Genomic DNA, 19,204 nt, shown 5'->3' with positions numbered 1-19,204 from the left:
TGAATGAATGAATGACCACTCCACTCATCCTCTCTTGAGGCATACTGTGCTCTCTGGTTCCTCTATAAGTGAGGAGGCAGCTTCTTGCATCCACTCTTTAATCTCAATTCTGGTGATTAAATTTAATTTTGTTGTGTTGTTTTAATATAGAAACATCCCAAAGTTACCCTGATCACACAAGAACGGTGGGCTGTTGAGGCCAGTTGGGGGAAATGATTCAGATGGATAGTTGGGGTCCTGCTCTACATAGAAATGGAGGTTCAGTCAGACCTGTTTGGACCCAGAGGGGCTGGTCTAGGCTAAGAATGTGGTAGTGGGTGAGCCCATCCTTTCTCACCTTGGGACAGAAGGGGGGCTCATCAGGGAATTGTGCCAGGTCTGTACAGTGATGGGAAATGGATGACACTGTTTGGCCTCTCCCCACCACCCGCCCTCCCCTCCCTGGCTGCTCCCAAATGACTCACCCTTAAGTGTCTCTGGTGATGCCTGAGTCAGGGCCTGCGGCTGCAGCACCTGTCACTGTGGGTGGGCTGGGTGAGCCAGTGGCTCCTTACTCTGTTGTCGTTGTCACTAAGGCTACAGGCTGTCGCAAGGGACTCCTCCACATCTTCTACCCTAGCCAGTGGCCATCTCCCACAGTATGGCTGTGTTTTCATGTTGCTCAGCACACATAGCCTTCTTCTGTTTCCCCAAACAGTCGTAGATCATTTATTTATCCTTCTAAATTAAAGTAGACCAGAGTTTATTTTGTTGTAGTCCTGGCTTGGCTGTGATTAGCCACAGTGTTTGGAAGGAGAGACTGTGAATTGAAGGCCTGTGAGTCAAGGAAAGGTTGTGCTGGCCCGCTCTTCATTGTTATCACAGCAGCCTCTGCTTGCTTTGTTTTCAATTAAGCTCCCCGTTCTCCATTCTGCAGGCCACCTGAGTCAACTATACCTTACTCCAAATTCCCAGGGAAAGAAAACCAACTGGACAACTGGGCTCCACATCTGCCCGGCCATCATCTGGGTCCTAGGCGTGTTCAGGAGAGCAAGGTTTTGGAGCACATAGGAGCAGGAAGTGGGGTGGGGTCTGCACAGAACAGCAGTAGTGCTGGGATGGGGAGAAAAGAGAAGTTGAGCATCACTTGGTTCCATACACAGTGACATGGAGGCCTGCGGAAGAGCACACCATCACCAAAGGTAGCCTAGGCACGACCTTACCAGGAACAGCCACTGTGACTCACTGCCCTGGCTTGGCTGTGGGGCCCTCAGTGCTGTGGAGCTTGGCTGTGAAAGCTTGGGCAAGGCCAAGGGATCTGGAGACCCCTCCCTGCTTACCATCCTCAGACCTGGAAAAGGACTGCACAGCAGACACACAGGAGATGGTGCCTCAGCTGCTCCAGGCCGCAACACCCTAGTTCTTTGTTCCTCTAAACTGAGTTGAGAAGAAAGGACCTGAAACTGTTGTAGTGCAGAATCTAGAGCTTGGATTAAGGTGTATATAGGAATATGGGACCTGGGGAAGGAGGGCTCTGGCAATAGGCATACAAAATACTAAAAGATTCATGGAGTCAGGAATGGTGGTGCATGCCTGTAAAATCCCAGCATCCAGGAAGGAGGTGGCTTGAAGGAGGTTCAGGGGTTCAAGACCAACCTCAGTTGCTAGCTTGAGCCACACGAGGTCCTGTCTCAAAACCAAAACACGGGCAGGGGGAGTCCCACAGAACATGGTGGCTTGTTTGCTATGAGAAAGAGAGAAGGCATAAATGACTCGGCAGTACCAATATGCTTTGCAAACGCATGTATTCATCCACAACCACCACCAAGCAGCAGAAGCGGAGAGCATCCGTGAGCTCTGCATCGTTCCTGTCTTCTCTCACTTTCTGCTCTTCTGGGAGAGGTCATCAGAGCTTTCAGAGAAAGAGAGAGAGAGAGAGAGAGAGAGAGAGAGAGAGAGAGAGAGAGAGATCACCAGGCTTTGCACTGCAGCTCAGTGGAAGAACGCTTTCTTATCATCTGGGAAAGCCTGGGTTTGTTCCTCGGCAAAGATGTATGTGTGTGAAGGAATCAGTCAGTTTATGGAGGCAACAAAGGGATCAATGGAGTATTACTAAGGAAAGATGGCTCCCTTATTAGCTCACTTTGGACTTTGTACTTTAGTCACCTTCTCAGGAATCCTCAAAATAACCCAAAGAGCTCCAGGTAGGAGTGCTGGACCCAGCTGCCCAGGGCCTAAGCCCTGAGGAACACTCCCGCTCTCCTGATGTCTCACCCAGGGCACTAAGTGGACAGGCAGACAGATGGATTAACGGAAATCCTGCTGGGACCATGCTCCAGTGTGGGGCTAGAGATTCACCTGTGCTCTGGCTGTCAGGAGCCAGGACAAGGGCCCCTGTTGTGACTTTGGGCCAAAAAGAGATCTGGGAGCACAGGTGGGGGAATTTATCCCTGACTGTGTGGAGCGTGACAGGACAGGGAGGCCTTGGAGAGACAAGGTGGACAGAGCCTGGGGGACAGGTCAGAGCTGAAATCCTGAGGCTTACAGCTACCTGCCAAAGACTGTGATTTGAGATCACGGTTCAAGTTCATTCTTCTTTCCAGTAAAGTTAACATTGGTTCCTCTCAAACAAATTTGTATTCTCATCTCAGCCATCCTAGGAATAATGAGGTAACAGGTGAATGCTAATAAGCAGAGGGCTGGGGGAAACATTCTCTAATTAATCAGATTATGATTATAGACACTTGATTCAGAGGAAGAGAGGTTTTATTTATTTATTTACTTACTTAATAAAGGACTGGGCGGGTTGTGTTTTGGGGTCACAGGGGCTTTCTCTTTCCAAGCCAGTTTTCCTTTCTGCCATTAATTAATGAATATAGATTTTCGATTAGAACCAGCCTGATTTCTTTCAGTGTTAACTTGAATTTCAATTTCTGACCCTTGAAGGCTGATGCTAATCAAATACTACGTACTTATTATTTCTGGGGCCCCAGGATTGAGAAAAACAGCCTGCAATTTCCCAAGATGGAAGACAAGTGGCTCCCTAGAAAACAGTAAAGGGCCGCGGGAAAGTGCCTGCAGGTTGTCCACAGTGCAGAAGGCAGGTGCTGTGCTTTAGATGTTTATCTGTATCTCTGAAATAAACCTGCATTATTTCTGCCTTGTTCTATTCATTAGGTACCCATCCTGGGTTACCTAGGTGGGTTCAATGTGATCGCAAAGGTCTTTAAGAAAAACCAGAAGGTGAGACTTGTTAGTGTGATACAACTTGGACAGACCCCATCAGCTGAGGCCGTTTTCGAAGATGGGAGGCAGCCATTAAGGCTGGGAAAGGCAAGGGCAGATTCTGAGTGCAAAGCCTCAGCAGTAACGTAAGTCCTGCTGACACTTTGCTCTTAGCAGACTGAGACACATTTCTTGTTGCTCTCAGTCATTCCATAAATCCATTTATGGTCATCTGTTGTGCCAGGGCTAGCCCCATCTGCTGCCTCCTGTTGGCCTCATGTTCCGTTGCTGTCCTTTAGTATGGCTGCTCTATGATATACAATGTGCTGTGTGTTAACCATATCTCCTTTAAAGCTACAAACCCCTTGGAGTAACAAGGACCAAGCAGTGTTTTAGTTTTAGTTTTAAAAAGTGTATTGGAAGCACCAGATGCATTTGCATGACTCTGTTGTCTTTACAAACCTGACTGATTAGTAAACTGTCTACAAGTGGAAGCATCCAACAAAATAAATGAAGGAATTGCTGTGCAATGAACACAGAGACCCGTCAAACCAAAGCCAAAGCGTTAGACGCGTGGTGGAAGAGTCACTAAAATACTGTTTTCTCTGCATTCCTTCCCGCTCATGTGAAGCTAGCAACCCATTTTACCTTCCCTCACTTAGGGGCTTGAGGTGGGCATAGAGTAGAAAAGAAGAGACTGAAGGTCACAGGCTCATCTCTAATTCCTGTTTGATTGTTCGAGACAGGGTCTCACTGTGTAGCTCTGGCTGGCCTAGAACTTGCTTTGTAAACCAGACTGGCCTTGAACTCATAGAAATCTGACTGCCTCCGCCTCCCGAGCGCTGGGATCAAAGGCCAGCACCAGCATCCCACTTAGCGAAGGTCTTTGAAAAGACACTGCTCCTTTGGAGTAGAGGGAGGGAGGGAAGGAGGGAGAAGAAACCCTCAAGGGGAAAGGTGGTGATTCTCACCAGAGCCCAAGAAGGACACCAAACTGTTGTGTGATAAGACCCCAGAGGAGCAGTGCAGCCCTGCCGCACTGAGGGGCAGAGATTGCTCGTGTTACCCGTGACATCCGTGGCACTTTGCAGGAGCCAAGAATGTGGGGGAGCAGCAGGCAGGGCAGCGGGAGGGTGTCTTGAGTCTATCCAGGGTGGTGCGCATACCTTTGGGGGTGTCTCGAGGCTCTGACCTGGGGAGTTTTAGGGCCCACTGGAGTGGAGAAAGGCAAGTGTGGGGAGCACTCAGAGAGAATGTCCCCCTAGCCGGCAGGAAGAGCAGCTGGAGTCCGAAATATGACGACTTAGTGCAGAAAGAGTAATGTTCCGGTCCCCCAAATGTTAGGCCGGTGCTCAAAATGGTGACAATCTTTTTGACTTTTAAGTGAAAGCCTTTAATCTCCAGGTGAAAGCCCGGTTGTGGGGGTGGGAGGTTGTTTAAGGGGGGCAGAAAACCCTGCTGTGCAGCTCTCGGAGAGGGGAGAGGATGGAGTGGAGCTGTCGGTGGGCTCCACGGCCCTGCTAGGTAGGAAGCACGAAGTCCATCTCGTCGGGGTTGAAGTACAGGTAAATCATAAAGCAGCCCCAGAGGACAACGGTGAGCATGGCGCCGAGGTGTGGTGCGAAGGTCTCCTGCCAGGTGGGAGAGATGTGGGGGACCTGGGGCCAGATTGGGGCGACAGCAGAGAGCACGCCCTCCCGCCTCACGCCACATCCTTTACGCCCGGGGGGGGGGGGGGGGACGCTGGCTGGCAGAGTCCACTCACGTCCCTGTTCCCTGTACCACCACAGGGGGGCCTGGCTGCAAAAGGAAGCTGAAGCGTCCTCCCTTTGGGAGGACGAGACACCCAGCTGAGAAGGCGCTTCTCGCGTGGGTCTACCTACCCCCGACTGCTGTTGGTCTTTAGGGCACACAACACACATTTCTCCTGTGGAGGACAGAAACGGCACAAGAAAGACTGTTTGAGGGCACCTCATCAGGCTCTGCTAGAGGAAAGGGCAGAGTGAACTGAGCGGAACCCGGGAACAGGCACAGCCAAGGGCTGACACACCACAGCCTAGGAGGCGAGGCAGCTAAGGTTTCTAGACTAAGGGATGCCTGGGGTGGGGTGGGGTAGGCCAGCCCTTTAAAGCAGGAGCTCTGGGGAAGTCGGGGCAGGAGCAGCTCAGGGCTCCGGAACCAGCACGGAGGCCGGGCAGGAAGTCACTTACGCAGCAAGTCGAACACGGGTGGAGGGGATCCAGCGCAATGTTCTTTGTTTTCTGGGCCGCCATCACCTGGTCACTAGCCAGGGATACTCCGCCACAGTCTTCCGTTTTCTTGAGTCTGAGCGAGGAGTCCTCCTTTCCTATCTGTCCGAGTTCCTGCTGCTTCTTTGGTTGTTTCTGAAGGGGACTGGTGGGTCAGGAGGGGGCAGAGATTTGGGGAGGCTGTGCACCCAGCAACGTGAAGGGAGGGGTCCTCAGGGGCGAGGGTGACACTTACTGCTTGCTGGTACTCTGTATGTTTATCAAAACCTCCATCTTGTCATCCATATCCTTCTGCATCTCCTTCAAGAGAGAACCCGAGACTACAATCACCCCCTTCTGAAGAGCATGGCGGTCCTTCCTCCTTTCTCTGCAGACCACTGCTGCCTCCTACTTCAAGGATCCTCCCTAGAACTGGCCTAGGTGGTGAACGGGGCAAGTCCCTGACAGCCACCTTCCACCCTTGTTTCATGATGGAGACCAGAACGCAGGCAGAGGTACAACAGACTGACCAGACACACACACACACACACACAGACACACACACATTTAAAAAGATAAAAATAAACCATAAGCATGAAAGAGAAGTCACTGTGAGCTAAGAGAGTAAAGATAGCCTATAGAATTTGATGTGGGAAATGCTGGATAGAAAACAAAACAAAACAAAACAAACAGTGGCCATGAAACAGCCCTGAGGGTGCAGAAGCTGTACTCTGACCGTCTTCATTATGGAGAGAACTGAGTGTGGACTGGGTTGTCATAAAACACCAGTAAAAGCGATTTACTCCAGTGAAAGTGACTAGTATGAAGACTCCGGATGTGAGTTCATCTGATGCAGAGAGCCGACAAGGCCATTGGGTCCCCCCCCACCACCATTGGCGGGAGGGGGTTTCCGAGGACAGCCCTGTGAGTCTTTATAAACAGTATTGGGAATAGCATCAAAATCCAAGGTCAAACATGCCCCTCGGGCCGAGCAAGGACAGTCAGTGTCCTATACTGTGACCCAGCCACTCCTCCTCCACAGTCAGCCCGCCTCCTCACTCTGCGGCCATCTTCCCCACTGCCTTCTCCCCTCCAGACTCTGCTGTCACCGCGGGCACCTTGTCTCCTTTCAGCTCCTCCCCTGTGTCCCGCAGCCTCCTCTAGCCCCCTCCATCCCAGCTGGGGGCAGTGTCGGACTTTCCCCACCGGCTCGCACCTCCCAGGCCACCTTGCCAGCAGCTGCTGCCGGTGCTGTTCTTTAAGACTCTGCCAGACAGGTCCTGGCCTGTCAGCTGTTTGTGAGAACCCGTCACTGTTCGCTGTGTGCCTGTGCGGCTTTATTTCTCACTTTCCCCCAGACGACCCCGCTCCACGGCTGCTCTCCCCACTGACTGGGAAACACAGCCGTCTCCTGCTGTGCCCAAGCTGTTTCCTGCCCGAAATAGCTTTCTTTGTGCTTTTTCATCCCCAGAGTGGCCACTAATAAAAAATGCTTACGCTGTTTGCATGTTAATATGGAAACAGCACATGCCCTTTGCAAAAATTTGGATAAAGCAGAAGAATATTAATCTTCCCCCCTCCCAAAGCTACTATTTGCTTTTTCGGTACACTTCTTCCCAGTCTTTTTCCTACGTGTCTACTTATATTTTTGCCTAATTGAGATCAGCCTATGTATAGTACTCATATTTGATGTTAAGCATTCTTTGTAAGCATGCCTTTAATAGACCCTAATAGTAACGTATGGATAAACCATAATTTAGTTATTCCTCTACTGCTGGAAGTTCTGGTTGTTCCCCCACATTTACTTTTATCTATAATCCTGAAATGAAAATCATTTGTACATACTTATTCTGACAGTTTTTAATATTCTCATAAAAATATTCCAGTTTTGTGTAAATTAGTACTCTTATCAGTAGTTTATTTTCATAAATCCACACTTTGCTTATTCGAGTGTAAGTTACATTACTTAAAGTTTTTGGTGTTTTTTTTTTTTTAGATGCTGTGTATGTGTGTGTGTGTGTGTGTGTGAGTGTGTGTGGGGGTTATGTACACACGAGTCCAGGTGCCGCCCAAGGACAGAGGTATCAGATCCCCCTGGAGCTGGAGCTGTGAGCAGTTATGACACACCAGGGGTGGGTGCTGGGAAACTGAGGTCTGCTGCAGGGGCAGGACGCGCTCTGAGCCACTCAGCCACCTCTCCCGCCCCAACCATGTTCTCTGCCCTCTGTGTCTGTGTTCTGGACTCTGGCCTGTCTGTGCATCCCCTTACCCATTTGCTCATCTATTTCCTGTTGTTTTGTGTGAGATCTGTATTTTGTAGACTAAAAACCATTCATCTCTTACCACCCTGATAGAAAACTATTACTATTGTTTTAACATTCTATAATTGGTGTCTTTTCATCATAATTCTTCAAAAAATGTTTATATGACAAATATATTGATACTTTGTCTATTATAGCTTTTCCTTTCTTGTTTTTATTTTGTAAATTCACTTTATAAACCAGTTCGGCTTACACTGCTAGTGAACTGGTTTCTCCTCACGGAGTCAGGCAGGGTTCCTGTATCATTATATAATCCTCTTCTTCTCATTGACATTTAAAAATCACCTTTCATCACAGAGCTGAAGCCAGCTCAGTGGTTGAATGACAGCCTAACAATGTGAGACCCCAGGATCTTGTACCACCAAAAAAGAAATCACCTTTTATTATATTTAAAACTTTATGGAAATACTGTTTCCAGCCTTAATTGTACACTAGAATCCATGGGGGAGATTGAATACATAGGTGCTGGGACCTTACCCTCAAAGATTCTGATTTCATCGTTATGAGGATAACCTGCGTTTAAGGGGGCAGTCTGACTCTCCCGTCTCATTCCAAAGGGCAGCTGAGGTTGATGGGTGTGTTCAAGTGTTGGGGAACTGGTTTGCCCCCGTAGGCACATATGTAGATTGCTTGTGAAGAAACCAAGTGTGGGAGGTGAGGCCAGTGTGTGCTACAAGGACCGCCTTCATATGTATATGTGTGTGTACATATACACTATGCATACATATATAGATACACACACACAGCTACACACATACATACATCTTAAAATCATTTATGACACTTAACTCCACCTTGAAGACATTTCTGTAACGTATGGAGTCTGGGTGTGTGGGTGTTTTTAATATGCTCCTGGGGGGGGATTCTCAGGATTTCCAGCCCTAGCAGAGAAACCATCCCAGGGTTAGGGATGTACACTCCTTCGTTTCTCTGCTTATCATTAACCACCCTGATTTGATGACTGTGGGTTTATCACGAATCTTAATTATCCAGTAAGCCTAGTGTCCCTTAGAACTCTTGAAAATACTCTTAGCCATTGCCGTTTGCCTGCTTGTGCATCTACATCACTGATTCCCCAGCCCTATGGGGGAACGTAGGCCCTATCTGAAATGTGAACCTGAGGCTCTTGTCTCAAGTCACTCTGAAACAGACTAACCTTTGCAAACTGTTGCTCTATGGTCTGAATTCTCCTTCCTGTTTTCTGAGCCAAAGGGGAACCACACTGGGCCTTAGTTACCTTCATGCTAAGCTTCCAGCATGATCATGAGGCCTTCCGGCTCCCACTCTCTCTAAGGACTTCTCTCCTAACTCCCACTCTCATTACTCCTACCTCTAAACCCCTAATTAGCAGGCAGCCTGTGCCTTCCCTTCTAGTCTGTCTAGTGGGTTACAGACACCTCCAGGGCAGGGGCTGGCATCTCTGCCATCATTTCCCATGTGACCCACGGAAGGCATACAGTGAAGGCTTACCTTCATAATTTCCACAAATTCATGAAGCTTATCGAAATCTTTGTCCATGATATCCTTTATCTAATGAGGAAGAAAAGCACCATTTAACAAGGCACAAAGTGTGCTACCGAAGCCAGTCACAGAATCTTCTGGGCATTTTAAGTAAAGGACAGCAGCTGGCTCTTGGGAACAGATGAATAATGTGCTACATGAGCCAAGGACAGCAGCTGGATTGTGGGGACAGATGAATAATATTCTACAAAACCCACTTTCCTCCTGAGAAGCTTCTGAAGGGTCTAGGGTACAGGGACTGCCAGTCATCTCTATCGGCAGCCTTCCTCTGAGCACAGCTTGAATTAAGCTTGGTCCTCTGTTCCCCAAGTAAGCTATAGGTGATTGCATCATAGAAACAAAGGAGCTCCTTCCATGCAGCTTGCTCCAGGGAGATGCAGAAGGAGGATACAATTGATCTGCCATTGTCTCCAAATTCCTCCTCAGCCCCTCTTTATTGTTATTGCTGAGGTTATCTCCAAATTCCTCCTCAGCCCCTCTTTACTGTTATTGCTGAGGTTACGTCACCCCAACCTTAGTACACAAGGGAGGCCTTAGCCAACTGAAAAGGGCTTAGGCATGGAAGAAGTAAGAGATTAAGGCTCTACTCTGCCCAGGGCTGAAACACTATGGGGGAACAGGTATGGGTCAGGGTGTTGCTTTTCCATGCAAGTCCTCATTTCCTTTACTATCCAGAGCGAGCAAGTCCATTTTGCGCAAAGCTCTGCTTCTCTTCTCTGGCTGAAGCCTTATCATGTCACCTTTTTTATCTCTTCCATTTTTTCCTTGAGTTCTTCTCTCACATCCCTGAGTTCATTCTGGGGAAATGAATGTGAGAGACACACGATGAAGACAAGGGCAGGTCCTTGGGGCACTACCAAACAGAGGCAAGGAAAGGAAAGGACTGTGTTCAGACAGTGGGTCCGCGAAGAGACACGCTGAAAAGAGCATAGCTTTGGAAGGCTTCCCCAAATAACACACTCAGCCTAAGTCTAGAAACGGCAGACAAGTGGAACGTGAGGGTCCGCCAGTAAAGTACTAAGCACTGAAAGAGTGAGACACAGCAAAGAGACAGGATGGGGCTGGAGATGTCATCACAGTAAAGGAAGCCTGCTGCTCTTCTGGAGGACCTGTGATCCATTCCAGCACCGATATCTAGAGACTCATAGCTGCTTGTAACTCCAACTCCACACTGGCAAAACACGCCCAGAGTACACATGCATACACACACATATACACCAGAGAGAGAGGAGAGAGAGGAGAGGAAAGCAGAGGGAAAAAAAGAGAAAGAGGAAAGGAGAGGAAAGGGAAAGGGAAGGGGAAAGAGGGGAGAGAAGAGAGGAGAGGAGAGACTGAGACTAGCGGTAACACGTGACAGGGATTAGGACCCAGGCCAGCTGATTTTGTTAAAGTAACGAGACAGCTGGTGACATCAAAATGGAGGCTTTGTTAAATGACTTGATTTTGACAGTCACACACACACACAAAATATATAGGTGAACATGCTTGACTTTAGGAAATACACACTTAAGATTTGGGTAAACTTAACTCTCAAACGGTTTAGAAAACGTATGCCGTCATTAATTCCGGGAACCTGTGGAGGGTTGGTTTCAGGACCCTCTGTGATGAAGACTAAGGGAAGAGCCCAGGAAAGGGAGCCACAGCCAGGATGCCCACCTATTATCCAGACACGGTAGACTAGGAAGTAAGTACCCATAGCCGTTCCTCAGTGTCTGAGAAGAACCGGCTTCAGGAACCCTGCAGGTATCCAAATTTGCCAATGCTGACATCCCCTCCATTCTGTGCACCGTCCCATATACTTTAAACTATCCCTGGATCACTTAAATACACAATGCAACGCGAAGGCTATGCAAACCATTGTACTGTCTAGCGTGGGAAGTGATGGAAAGATATCTGTAATGTTTTACCGAATAGTTTTATTTTATTTTTTTACCAAATATTTTAAGCCACAGATGGGTTGGATTAAAGGCATGGAACCTATAGATAGGAAGGGCAGTATGTGTGTGTGTGTGTGTGTGTGTGTGTGTGTGTGTGTGTGTGTGTGTGTGCTTGCATGTCCATGGGTACACAGGGTTATGTGTAGAGAGGGAGACAGACAGAAATGGAATCAATTGGCTGAAAAATTGCCAGCATTTAGGGGATCTGGGTGAAATGTCTACTAGAATTCATTATACTGTTCTTTGTAACTTCTGGGTAATCCAAAGAGTTTCAAAGCAACAGGTTAAGAAAAGACCAAGAGCAGAGTCTCCCATCTGCAGCTGCCAGCAGCCACCAGCACCAGTTAGTGGGCCGGCCACCCCCTCACCACGCTGATCTGTCAAGCTGCCTGGGCCCACACACTGACCTTCAGCTCCTGTGTCATCCCTCTTTTGATGAATAGCCCTTCTTGCTTAATTCCTTTGTAATCACACATCTGTAGATTGAAACAGATACACAGAAGTACTGGAAATGGTGGATGCGGGTGGGAGCAGCTCAGGCCTCTTTCCTTCCCACCCCAAGGCCAGGCATGTTTCACACCCCATTCCAGGTGAGAGCCTGCTTTATGCCCTGAACAAAGAAAGAAAGTTGGAAGGCTCACGGGATCATTTCCAATATCCTCTGTGTCCTGCCTCCATTCGGCAGGAGCCCACAGAGGTCCCACAGTGCCCAGCACTTTTCTTCCTTTACCAGGTTAATTTTCTTCGGTTCTTCCCTCTTGGCCGACATGATGGAAGAAGAGCCAGGGTGTTCTTCACCTTCCCAACCTCCCCACAACAGAACCCTGAGACCAAGCAACCGTCCTGTGTATCTTACTGGCTTAGGCAAGGGTAGGGTGACCACCTCTTTGTTTGCGGAACAGCTGAGGTCACAATGCCAGGCCTCAGATGCTGGCCTGGAGTGTGACCAGCTTTGGGTCTGTCTGCTGTTGCCCCTGAGATGAATGGCTCTTACGAGGTCCCAAAGCCATAAGGCCTTGAGCCTGGGGCTGCTGAGGACACAGCCAGCCATTTGGGAGCACAGGCACATGCTGGGAGAAGCCAAGCCTTGACTCCTCTTGCAGGCGGCCTTACCTACTGACCAGGAGAAGCGGCTTCTCCTTGGCACCCACTTCTTCATGCATATAACTTCCATATCCACCTTGGTCCCATCTTTTTTCTTGGCTCTTCTTTAATGCCAGAAGAGGGTTAGAACAAGAAGAAATATTGAATAGTGCTTAAGACAAGAATAGTGTGTGTGTGTGTGTGTGTGTGTGATACAGAAGGTAGTTCTGAGGTTAACTGTGATGTGTGTTTGTTTAACATGGAGAAAGGAGGCACATCTCTTGGGGTCTAACATGACTCAGAATCTGGGTTAGAGAATCCGACCTTTCCTCATTGGGCATTCCATTTCCTCCTCCTCTCTTGTTTCAAGGGCTACTAGTTGGCACAGAAAGGGCCAGCTTGAGCATTTTGAGGGCAGGTGGGCCAGTAGTACAGGAAGTAACCCAGGATATGCGTGAATTACGCAACACACCAGGTACCCCTCACCTCATTCCGTGTTCTGCTTTCATGCCACCGCTGTGTCCTTCCAGGGTCAGATTCGTCAAGAGCTGCCTGCAGCCATTTTAGATACATCTCCCAGCTGGTGGTTGCCAGTGAAGCCTCTTTCCTTCCGACAGCCTTGGAGCTTGCCCACTTCCAAACGAAGAACATGATGCTTCATGCTGGTCCAGCCAAGGGGAGGGAGTGTGGGGCTAAGCTGTCTGGGCTTGATTTCCCCACATGTAAATGAAGGAACCATGTCTCCAGCCTAACAGTTTCAAGGCCTGCAATAGTGGCCGTCTCTTTTCCATTGACTTGAGATCCTCAGAGAGCTGTAACTCACGCTCTCTTTGCTCAGTAGGGCGGGGGTTGCATGGGCATTGTCTTCTAGCCAAGCACACATGCACACATGGGAATATTAGACTATTTGTCAGACAAGGAGATAGAAAACAATCATTCTGGCTTTATAAAGGGCCCCCCTCCCACATACCACACACACACACATATCACACACACACATCACACACATATCACACACATACACCACACACATCACACTCACCACACAAACCACACAAACCACACATACACATATCACATACACACACCACACATACACAATCACACTCACCACACACACACCACACATACACACCACACACACTGCTGTTCTTTTTCTTTTTTTTTTTTACTTTCTCATGGTTCCGCTAAACACATCATTGTTGTTGCTGGTATGTCTTTGAAGACCTGGGGAATCAATTTGTCAACCTAAATAAATGTTTCCGCTCCCTACTCCATATTCTCCTCTTCTTCATTTTTATTATTTTTAAGAGTCTCATTTTGTAAGCCCAGGCTGACCTGGGATTCACTGTTGTTACTTTTCTGTCTCTGTGATAAAATACTACCACCAAAAGCAACTTCTGGAAGAGTTCATTTGGGCTTACGGTTCCAGAGCCAGAGTCCACCATGGCGGGAAGGCACGGCAGCTGAAGCAGGAAGCTGAGCACACACATCTTCAAATGCAAGCATGAGGCAGAGAAGTGGGTGAAATGAAATTGGGGCCATTTCTCATTCCAACCACCACAACTATGTAGTCCAGGCTGGCCTTGAACTCATGGAAGTTCTCACATATCAGGCTCTCAAGCTCTGGGATTATGGGCACGAGCCACCACACCTGGCTATATTAAGATTCTGCAGCTGCCTGAGGAGGAAGGCAGGGCAGTGTTGGCTATCACTGCTGGATATCACCACTGTGAACTGGGTCTCCCCATAGGCTGTCCTGACCTGAGGAATACCAGATGGTCTTTCCCAGCTCCCTTCAGAGCACAGTCTCCCTGCACCAGGAAAGGATCATAAGCCCCTGCCACCCACCCATGCTCCATCAGGATTAGGGCACAGCACACCGTTCAGAACAGAAAGGAAGAATGCCAGTGTCTTTTCGGCAAATTGATGAAATTCTGATGCTCTTTACAAAGGTCCCAGTCTGCTTTTGTTTCATGGAGATGATGATGTGGGAGAGACTGAAGAGAAACATTTAAAAATGGCTGTAAGACTCTGATGTGTCTTATAATTCCAGGAGTATCTCATCTAGTGTCTGGTCTACAGTGAAGCTGTCTTTAACACCACATCCTCAGAGCCCCAGAGGATGAGAGACAATGTCCTATGTGCCCAGGGGTCTGTTTGACAACAGGTAGTCTAAAGTCAATGAGGGTGGACTGTTTCAGAAACATTCCCAGAATCCTAACTGTGGTCTCCATTCAGCCTTGAAGTGACCTGCTTCAGCATTCTGGCAGTCTCACATCTTGATGCCTTGCAGTACCTGGCAGCTCCCCTTGGCCAGGAGACCCTGTGGTCTCATCCTAGGGGCCTGCTAATGTACCTTTGATAGATATTGCAAGGGGTGATCGCTGTGTTGTCCTCCTCTGACTCAGAGGCACTCTAGAAAGCTTTATCCTGTGCAGTGTGAAGATGTCTTTTATCATCGATACTTTGATTACTAGGCAACTTCTGACCTTCTAACTAGTATATCAGGCAAGCTATAGTTATGGTCTGCTTACACTGTTTCTGCAGAAAAAAAAAAAAAAGACCATATCTGCTGATGTTATCCCAACTGGTCCTTCTGTTTCAGGGATAAGCCTGGTGAGCACAGATCATTGTAAATCCCCAGCTAGTTCTGCACAGTTGAGGAGGAGGAAAAACTCATAGCAGAGGTATCCTATGAGGATTGCTGTCTATTCATATTTGTGTATTCACCAGGCCAAGGATGTTTTCCAGGTCTTCCTGGTCCCAGGAGAACCATTATTGTTCCACAGCCAACGGCAGCAGCCTGAGATGCAGGATAACACAAGAACCACCGGCGACCAGAGCTCTCGTTGCTAAATGTGACTCCTGGGGCCTCCTGACTTACTGTTCTGTCTTTGGATGGGATCCAAGTAGAATGTGGCATTTCTTTCTGTCCTAGCTCCTTCAGGCCTCTTTCCTGGCAGGCTCACAATTGCTCACAATTGTCCCTGTCCAGCTTTCCTCTTAAGCCACTTCCAAATTCCCATTTGTCACTGAAATAACACAAGTGAGTGGCACCATAGAAGCTTTGGACAGGGCTTTAAGGTACTGTGTCTCATGTAGTGTTCACTGACAATCCTAGGTGGGAGGCTTCATGTGGTACCCAGACCTGCACACAGGCAAAACACCCATTAAAAAAAAAAAAAAAAGACTAAGGAAGTGAATGAACTTTATAAGGTTGAGGAAGCCTAAGGATACAAGACTATTAATACCCCTCCCTTGAGGTTATATAAATAATGCTGAGGAAAAGACTCCTGGAGAATTGTCGGCCAGCTTAGCCACGATCTCCATGGATACAGTTTTCGTGTCACCCCTCATGGACTTCTCAGTTTGCAGCTGCTGTTAAGTCAAGTGTGTACTTATCCATACTCTCTCACCCATGCTTGTCTGAGCGCTCCAGTGGACTCACTCTTTCACCAAGCTAGACTCGGGTAGAAGTGTTTCTGATTTGTCATCAGTGCCCTGAGGTGAGAATATGTCCATGTCTCCTCTGGATAAGCCACGTTAAGACAACTGGTGCCTAAACAGAGCCAAACAGAAGTCTGGAGTGATTGCATGGTCCCTGCTGTTGTGTGACAAGACGTGCAATGGGAACTGATTCCTGTGAGGGGCCAGTGTTCACCAGGGCGGTCCTAATGTGGCTGCCTTTCCCCATGTGGTATGGTCTGGTGTGCCTCTTTGCTGTAGTGACAGTTGCTTGTTCCCCGCGATGGGGTGATGAGACACATAAGCGAGGCTTGCTGTTTGTGAGTGGTCCTGGGAGAGTCCCAGCCTGGCCCATCTTCCTCTGTATGAGGTAGACTGCCTCTGTGGCGGCTGGGTCTGCCATCGGAGTACAGCGATTGTCCTAAAGTAGCTGGGTTGAAGGATGCACTTGAATGCTCAAAAGTAGCACGGGGGGATGGGACTGTAAGCAGGCTGAGGCGGTACTTGTGTGGTGTTTGCTGCAGAGGTTAACCTGTACAAGCAAGACCCTTCGTCTCCCCAGAAACAACCTGGAATGCAAGAGAGAAAGTATAATGAAAGAAGTGCATATTCTGTCCTTCATTCAAGTCTCTCATTTTGCAGGAGGTGTGGGAGGGAAAAGAGAGTCTGAGCCACTTATAGCTGGTGGTGTATGAAGGAAAGAGAACACAAATTAGATCTGTTCTGGAAAGTCCTTCCTAGAAATACTTGCCACCGGCTGGCTTCCTATCCATCAGTTTGGACACTGACTTTTACATCTGGATTGTCCTGTTCTCTAGAACATTCTACCACTAAGGTCCTTAGCACCTCAAGGCCAAATGGATGAGAAGAGTAGTCTAGAAGGTGTGAGTCTTCTTCCCTTGGCAGGACTTCTAGGGCCTGAGCCGGGTTGGAGAACATGTGTCTTAAAGTCATGGCAGTGATAATGGGTGAGGAGCTTGTAGAGACCAGATTCACAAGAGCTGAGTTAATGTCTACATGTGACTCAAGATAGAGAAGTCAATGGCAATTTCTGAGTGTCACTGTAGAGAGGGCCAAAGGAGAAGGAGGAGGAGGAGGAAGAGGAGAGAGAGAGAGAGAGAGAGAGAGAGAGAGAGAGAAAGAGAGAGATAGATCAGCATTCCAGCATAGGTACTGTAAGGTGACTGAGCTGTGAATGGGAGAATGTGAGTCCAAATAATTAGGTGTTTGTGACCAAGCTTGCTCCTTCTTATAGACTGAGCTCTGTGCAGAGGGTGGAGTTTTTCCTTGTCCTGGCAGGAAGCACTGGTAGACTGTTCGCAAAGAGGCTGTCTGGTTTTCTGGAGCTTGAATTCAATAGATTCCAAATTTCATTTGTACTTAGTGCCAAAATATGTTGCTGCTCTGATGTAGTTCAGACTTAATGGAGCCAAAAATCATACACCCAAATCCACTTTGATGAGCTGAGAATGAATTTGGCATCTGTGAGGCTCTCAGTCCCACCATGAAGACACTTCCTTGATGCAGGGCGGGGGGGCGCGTGGAGAGCAGGTGTCAGCTCTCGGCATCAGCTGCATCTGAGTCAGCACCTCTCTGACGGAGCGCTGAGCATTGCTGCAAGCCCTGCCTCTGCGGCTGCCCTTTGAACAGTCAAACCAGCTGAGTGTGGGCACTTGCATGCACCCGCTACCTGTAGACCTTTGGTGGGTCCTGTATGTGCAGGACCCACAAGGATACTTCCTGTGGAAATGCTGTAGACTTCCTGTGGAAATGTTGGCGACTGTCTTGGTTTCATTTCAGTTCATACAATTAAAAAATATTCCAATCCGAAGTGTGGTGGTTTGAAGGAGAATGGTCGCCATAGTCTCAGATGTTTGGATGCTCAGGACCCAGTTGATGGAACTGTTTGGGAAGGATTAGGAGGTGTGGACTTGTTGGAGGAAGTGTGTCATTGGAGGTGGGCTTCAGGCCTTTAAAAGCCCAAAGCCCCCCTCTCTCTGTCTCTCTCTTCTTTCCTCCCTCTCCCTTCTTGTGTTGCTGCCTCAAAATGTATGCCCTCAGCTACTGCTCTAGCAGCTTGCTTGCCTGCTGCCATGCTTCCCGCCATGACGGTCAGCGACTCTAATTATTTGAACTCATAAGACTCCAAATTAAATGCTTTCTTTTTTATAAGTTTCCTTGGTTATGGTGCTTTATCATAGCAGCAGGATAGTAATTAAGACAAAAGTCAACATAGGGGAGGAGGAAAGGGTTTGTTAGGCTTATAATTCCAGGTCGCAGGTCATCACTGAGGGAACTCAAGGCAGGAACCTGAAAGTGGTCCTGACTGCTATTGCACAAAGCATTACCTCCACAAGGGACCTCACTTCATAGCCAAAGAAGTGCCAAGGGAGCTATGGAGGATGATGTTGGCTGGCCAGCAGCTGGGTTTATGTTACGTTGCTATGTCAGGACCACCTGCCTAAGGGACGGTGCTATGCACATCGGGCTGTACTCCGTTGCAACAACGAACACCCAATCCAAGCCCTGATAGGCAAGCCCTGATAGGCTGATTTGATCTAGGTAATTCTTTTAGCTTTTTTTATTATTTTATTTGTTTATTATTTATACAGTATTTGACCTGCATATATGCCTGCATGCCAGAAGAGGGCACCAGATCTCATCTTAGATGGTTATGAGCCACCATGTGGTTGCTGGGAATTGAACTCAGGACCTTTGGAAGTATAGCCAATGTTCTTAACCTCTGAGCCATTTCTTCAGCTCTCTTTTAGCTTCTTAAAGCTAACTAGGACAGTGACAACTTACAGATTTTCAGGTTTGGGGGGGGGGGTGTCTGGTGCCTTTCTGTTTAAGTCTTCACTTTGCTTGTCGCCAAACACTGACCAGGTCATTTTTTCTGATATGAAGGCTGATAGGACAGCCTTTCGCACACCTTGTGTGTTTGCCCCAGAGTCCTTTTGCCAGCAGCCCCGTTCTAAACGCTGAGCCTGCCCTAGCATCTTTCCACTACCCCCTCCCACTCCTCCCTCAAGTAGCTGACATCCTCCTGGACCATATGATAAATGAGAAAACCCTCTGGAGCTCTGAGCTGAGAACAAGGTGGCATGAGCGACATCACGCATCTAGGTGGCAAAACTGCTCCCCAAGGAAAGACAACTTGGATTGAATCAAACACCAGAAGAGGCCACACTCAGCTGCCAAACCTCCTAAAGATAAATATTAGTTATTTTTACCTAAACGCTGGTGAAGTGCAAAGGATGCTCTTATAACCCTTGTTTCTAAAAGCCATGGCATCTTCCTACCTTTCCAGAGAGCCATTGAAACTGGGGAGTCTGCTGGTTCTCAGAGCCACACCTCGCTGGAAGACCCAGGCTCTTGGCCAGGCTGCTTCTCAGCAAGGAGCTCTAGTTAAAACGTGACTCAGCGTTAATCCCACCTGCTC

At 48.3% G+C, this 19,204-nt stretch overlaps 1 protein-coding gene across 1 annotated transcript; it reads right to left on the bottom strand.

Annotated features, from left to right (window-relative positions):
• Positions 1–1,775: 1,775 nt before the first annotated feature.
• On the bottom strand, positions 1,776–11,980 carry Tex35 (testis expressed 35). Its single transcript, XM_055624387.1, has 9 exons — positions 11,942–11,980; positions 11,619–11,687; positions 10,015–10,071; positions 9,224–9,283; positions 5,689–5,753; positions 5,415–5,598; positions 5,088–5,131; positions 2,531–2,635; positions 1,776–1,891 (listed from the first exon to the last, which is right to left on the bottom strand). Exons 1-8 carry the CDS (start codon positions 11,978–11,980, stop codon positions 2,554–2,556), a joined length of 600 nt encoding a protein of 199 aa, XP_055480362.1. The 3' UTR covers positions 1,776–1,891; positions 2,531–2,553.
• Positions 11,981–19,204: the final 7,224 nt, after the last annotated feature.

This window comes from Psammomys obesus, unplaced genomic scaffold (genome assembly GCF_907164565.1).
Source record: "Psammomys obesus unplaced genomic scaffold, mPsaObe1.curated_primary_1811, whole genome shotgun sequence".
Taxonomy (NCBI): domain Eukaryota; kingdom Metazoa; phylum Chordata; class Mammalia; order Rodentia; family Muridae; genus Psammomys; species Psammomys obesus.
The sequence above is the reverse complement of the archived record's forward strand: the minus strand, read 5'-3'. Positions and strand labels throughout refer to the sequence as shown.

Coding starts and splice junctions, on each gene's coding strand:
- Tex35 (XM_055624387.1), bottom strand. CDS start 11,980: ATGTCGGCCAAGAGGGAAGAACCGAAGAAAATTAACCTG. Junction 11,688..11,941: donor AACCGAAGAAAATTAACCTG/GTAAAGGAAGAA, acceptor TTCAATCTACAG/ATGTGTGATTACAAAGGAAT. Junction 5,132..5,414: donor ACCCGTGTTCGACTTGCTGC/GTAAGTGACTTC, acceptor TGTCCTCCACAG/GAGAAATGTGTGTTGTGTGC.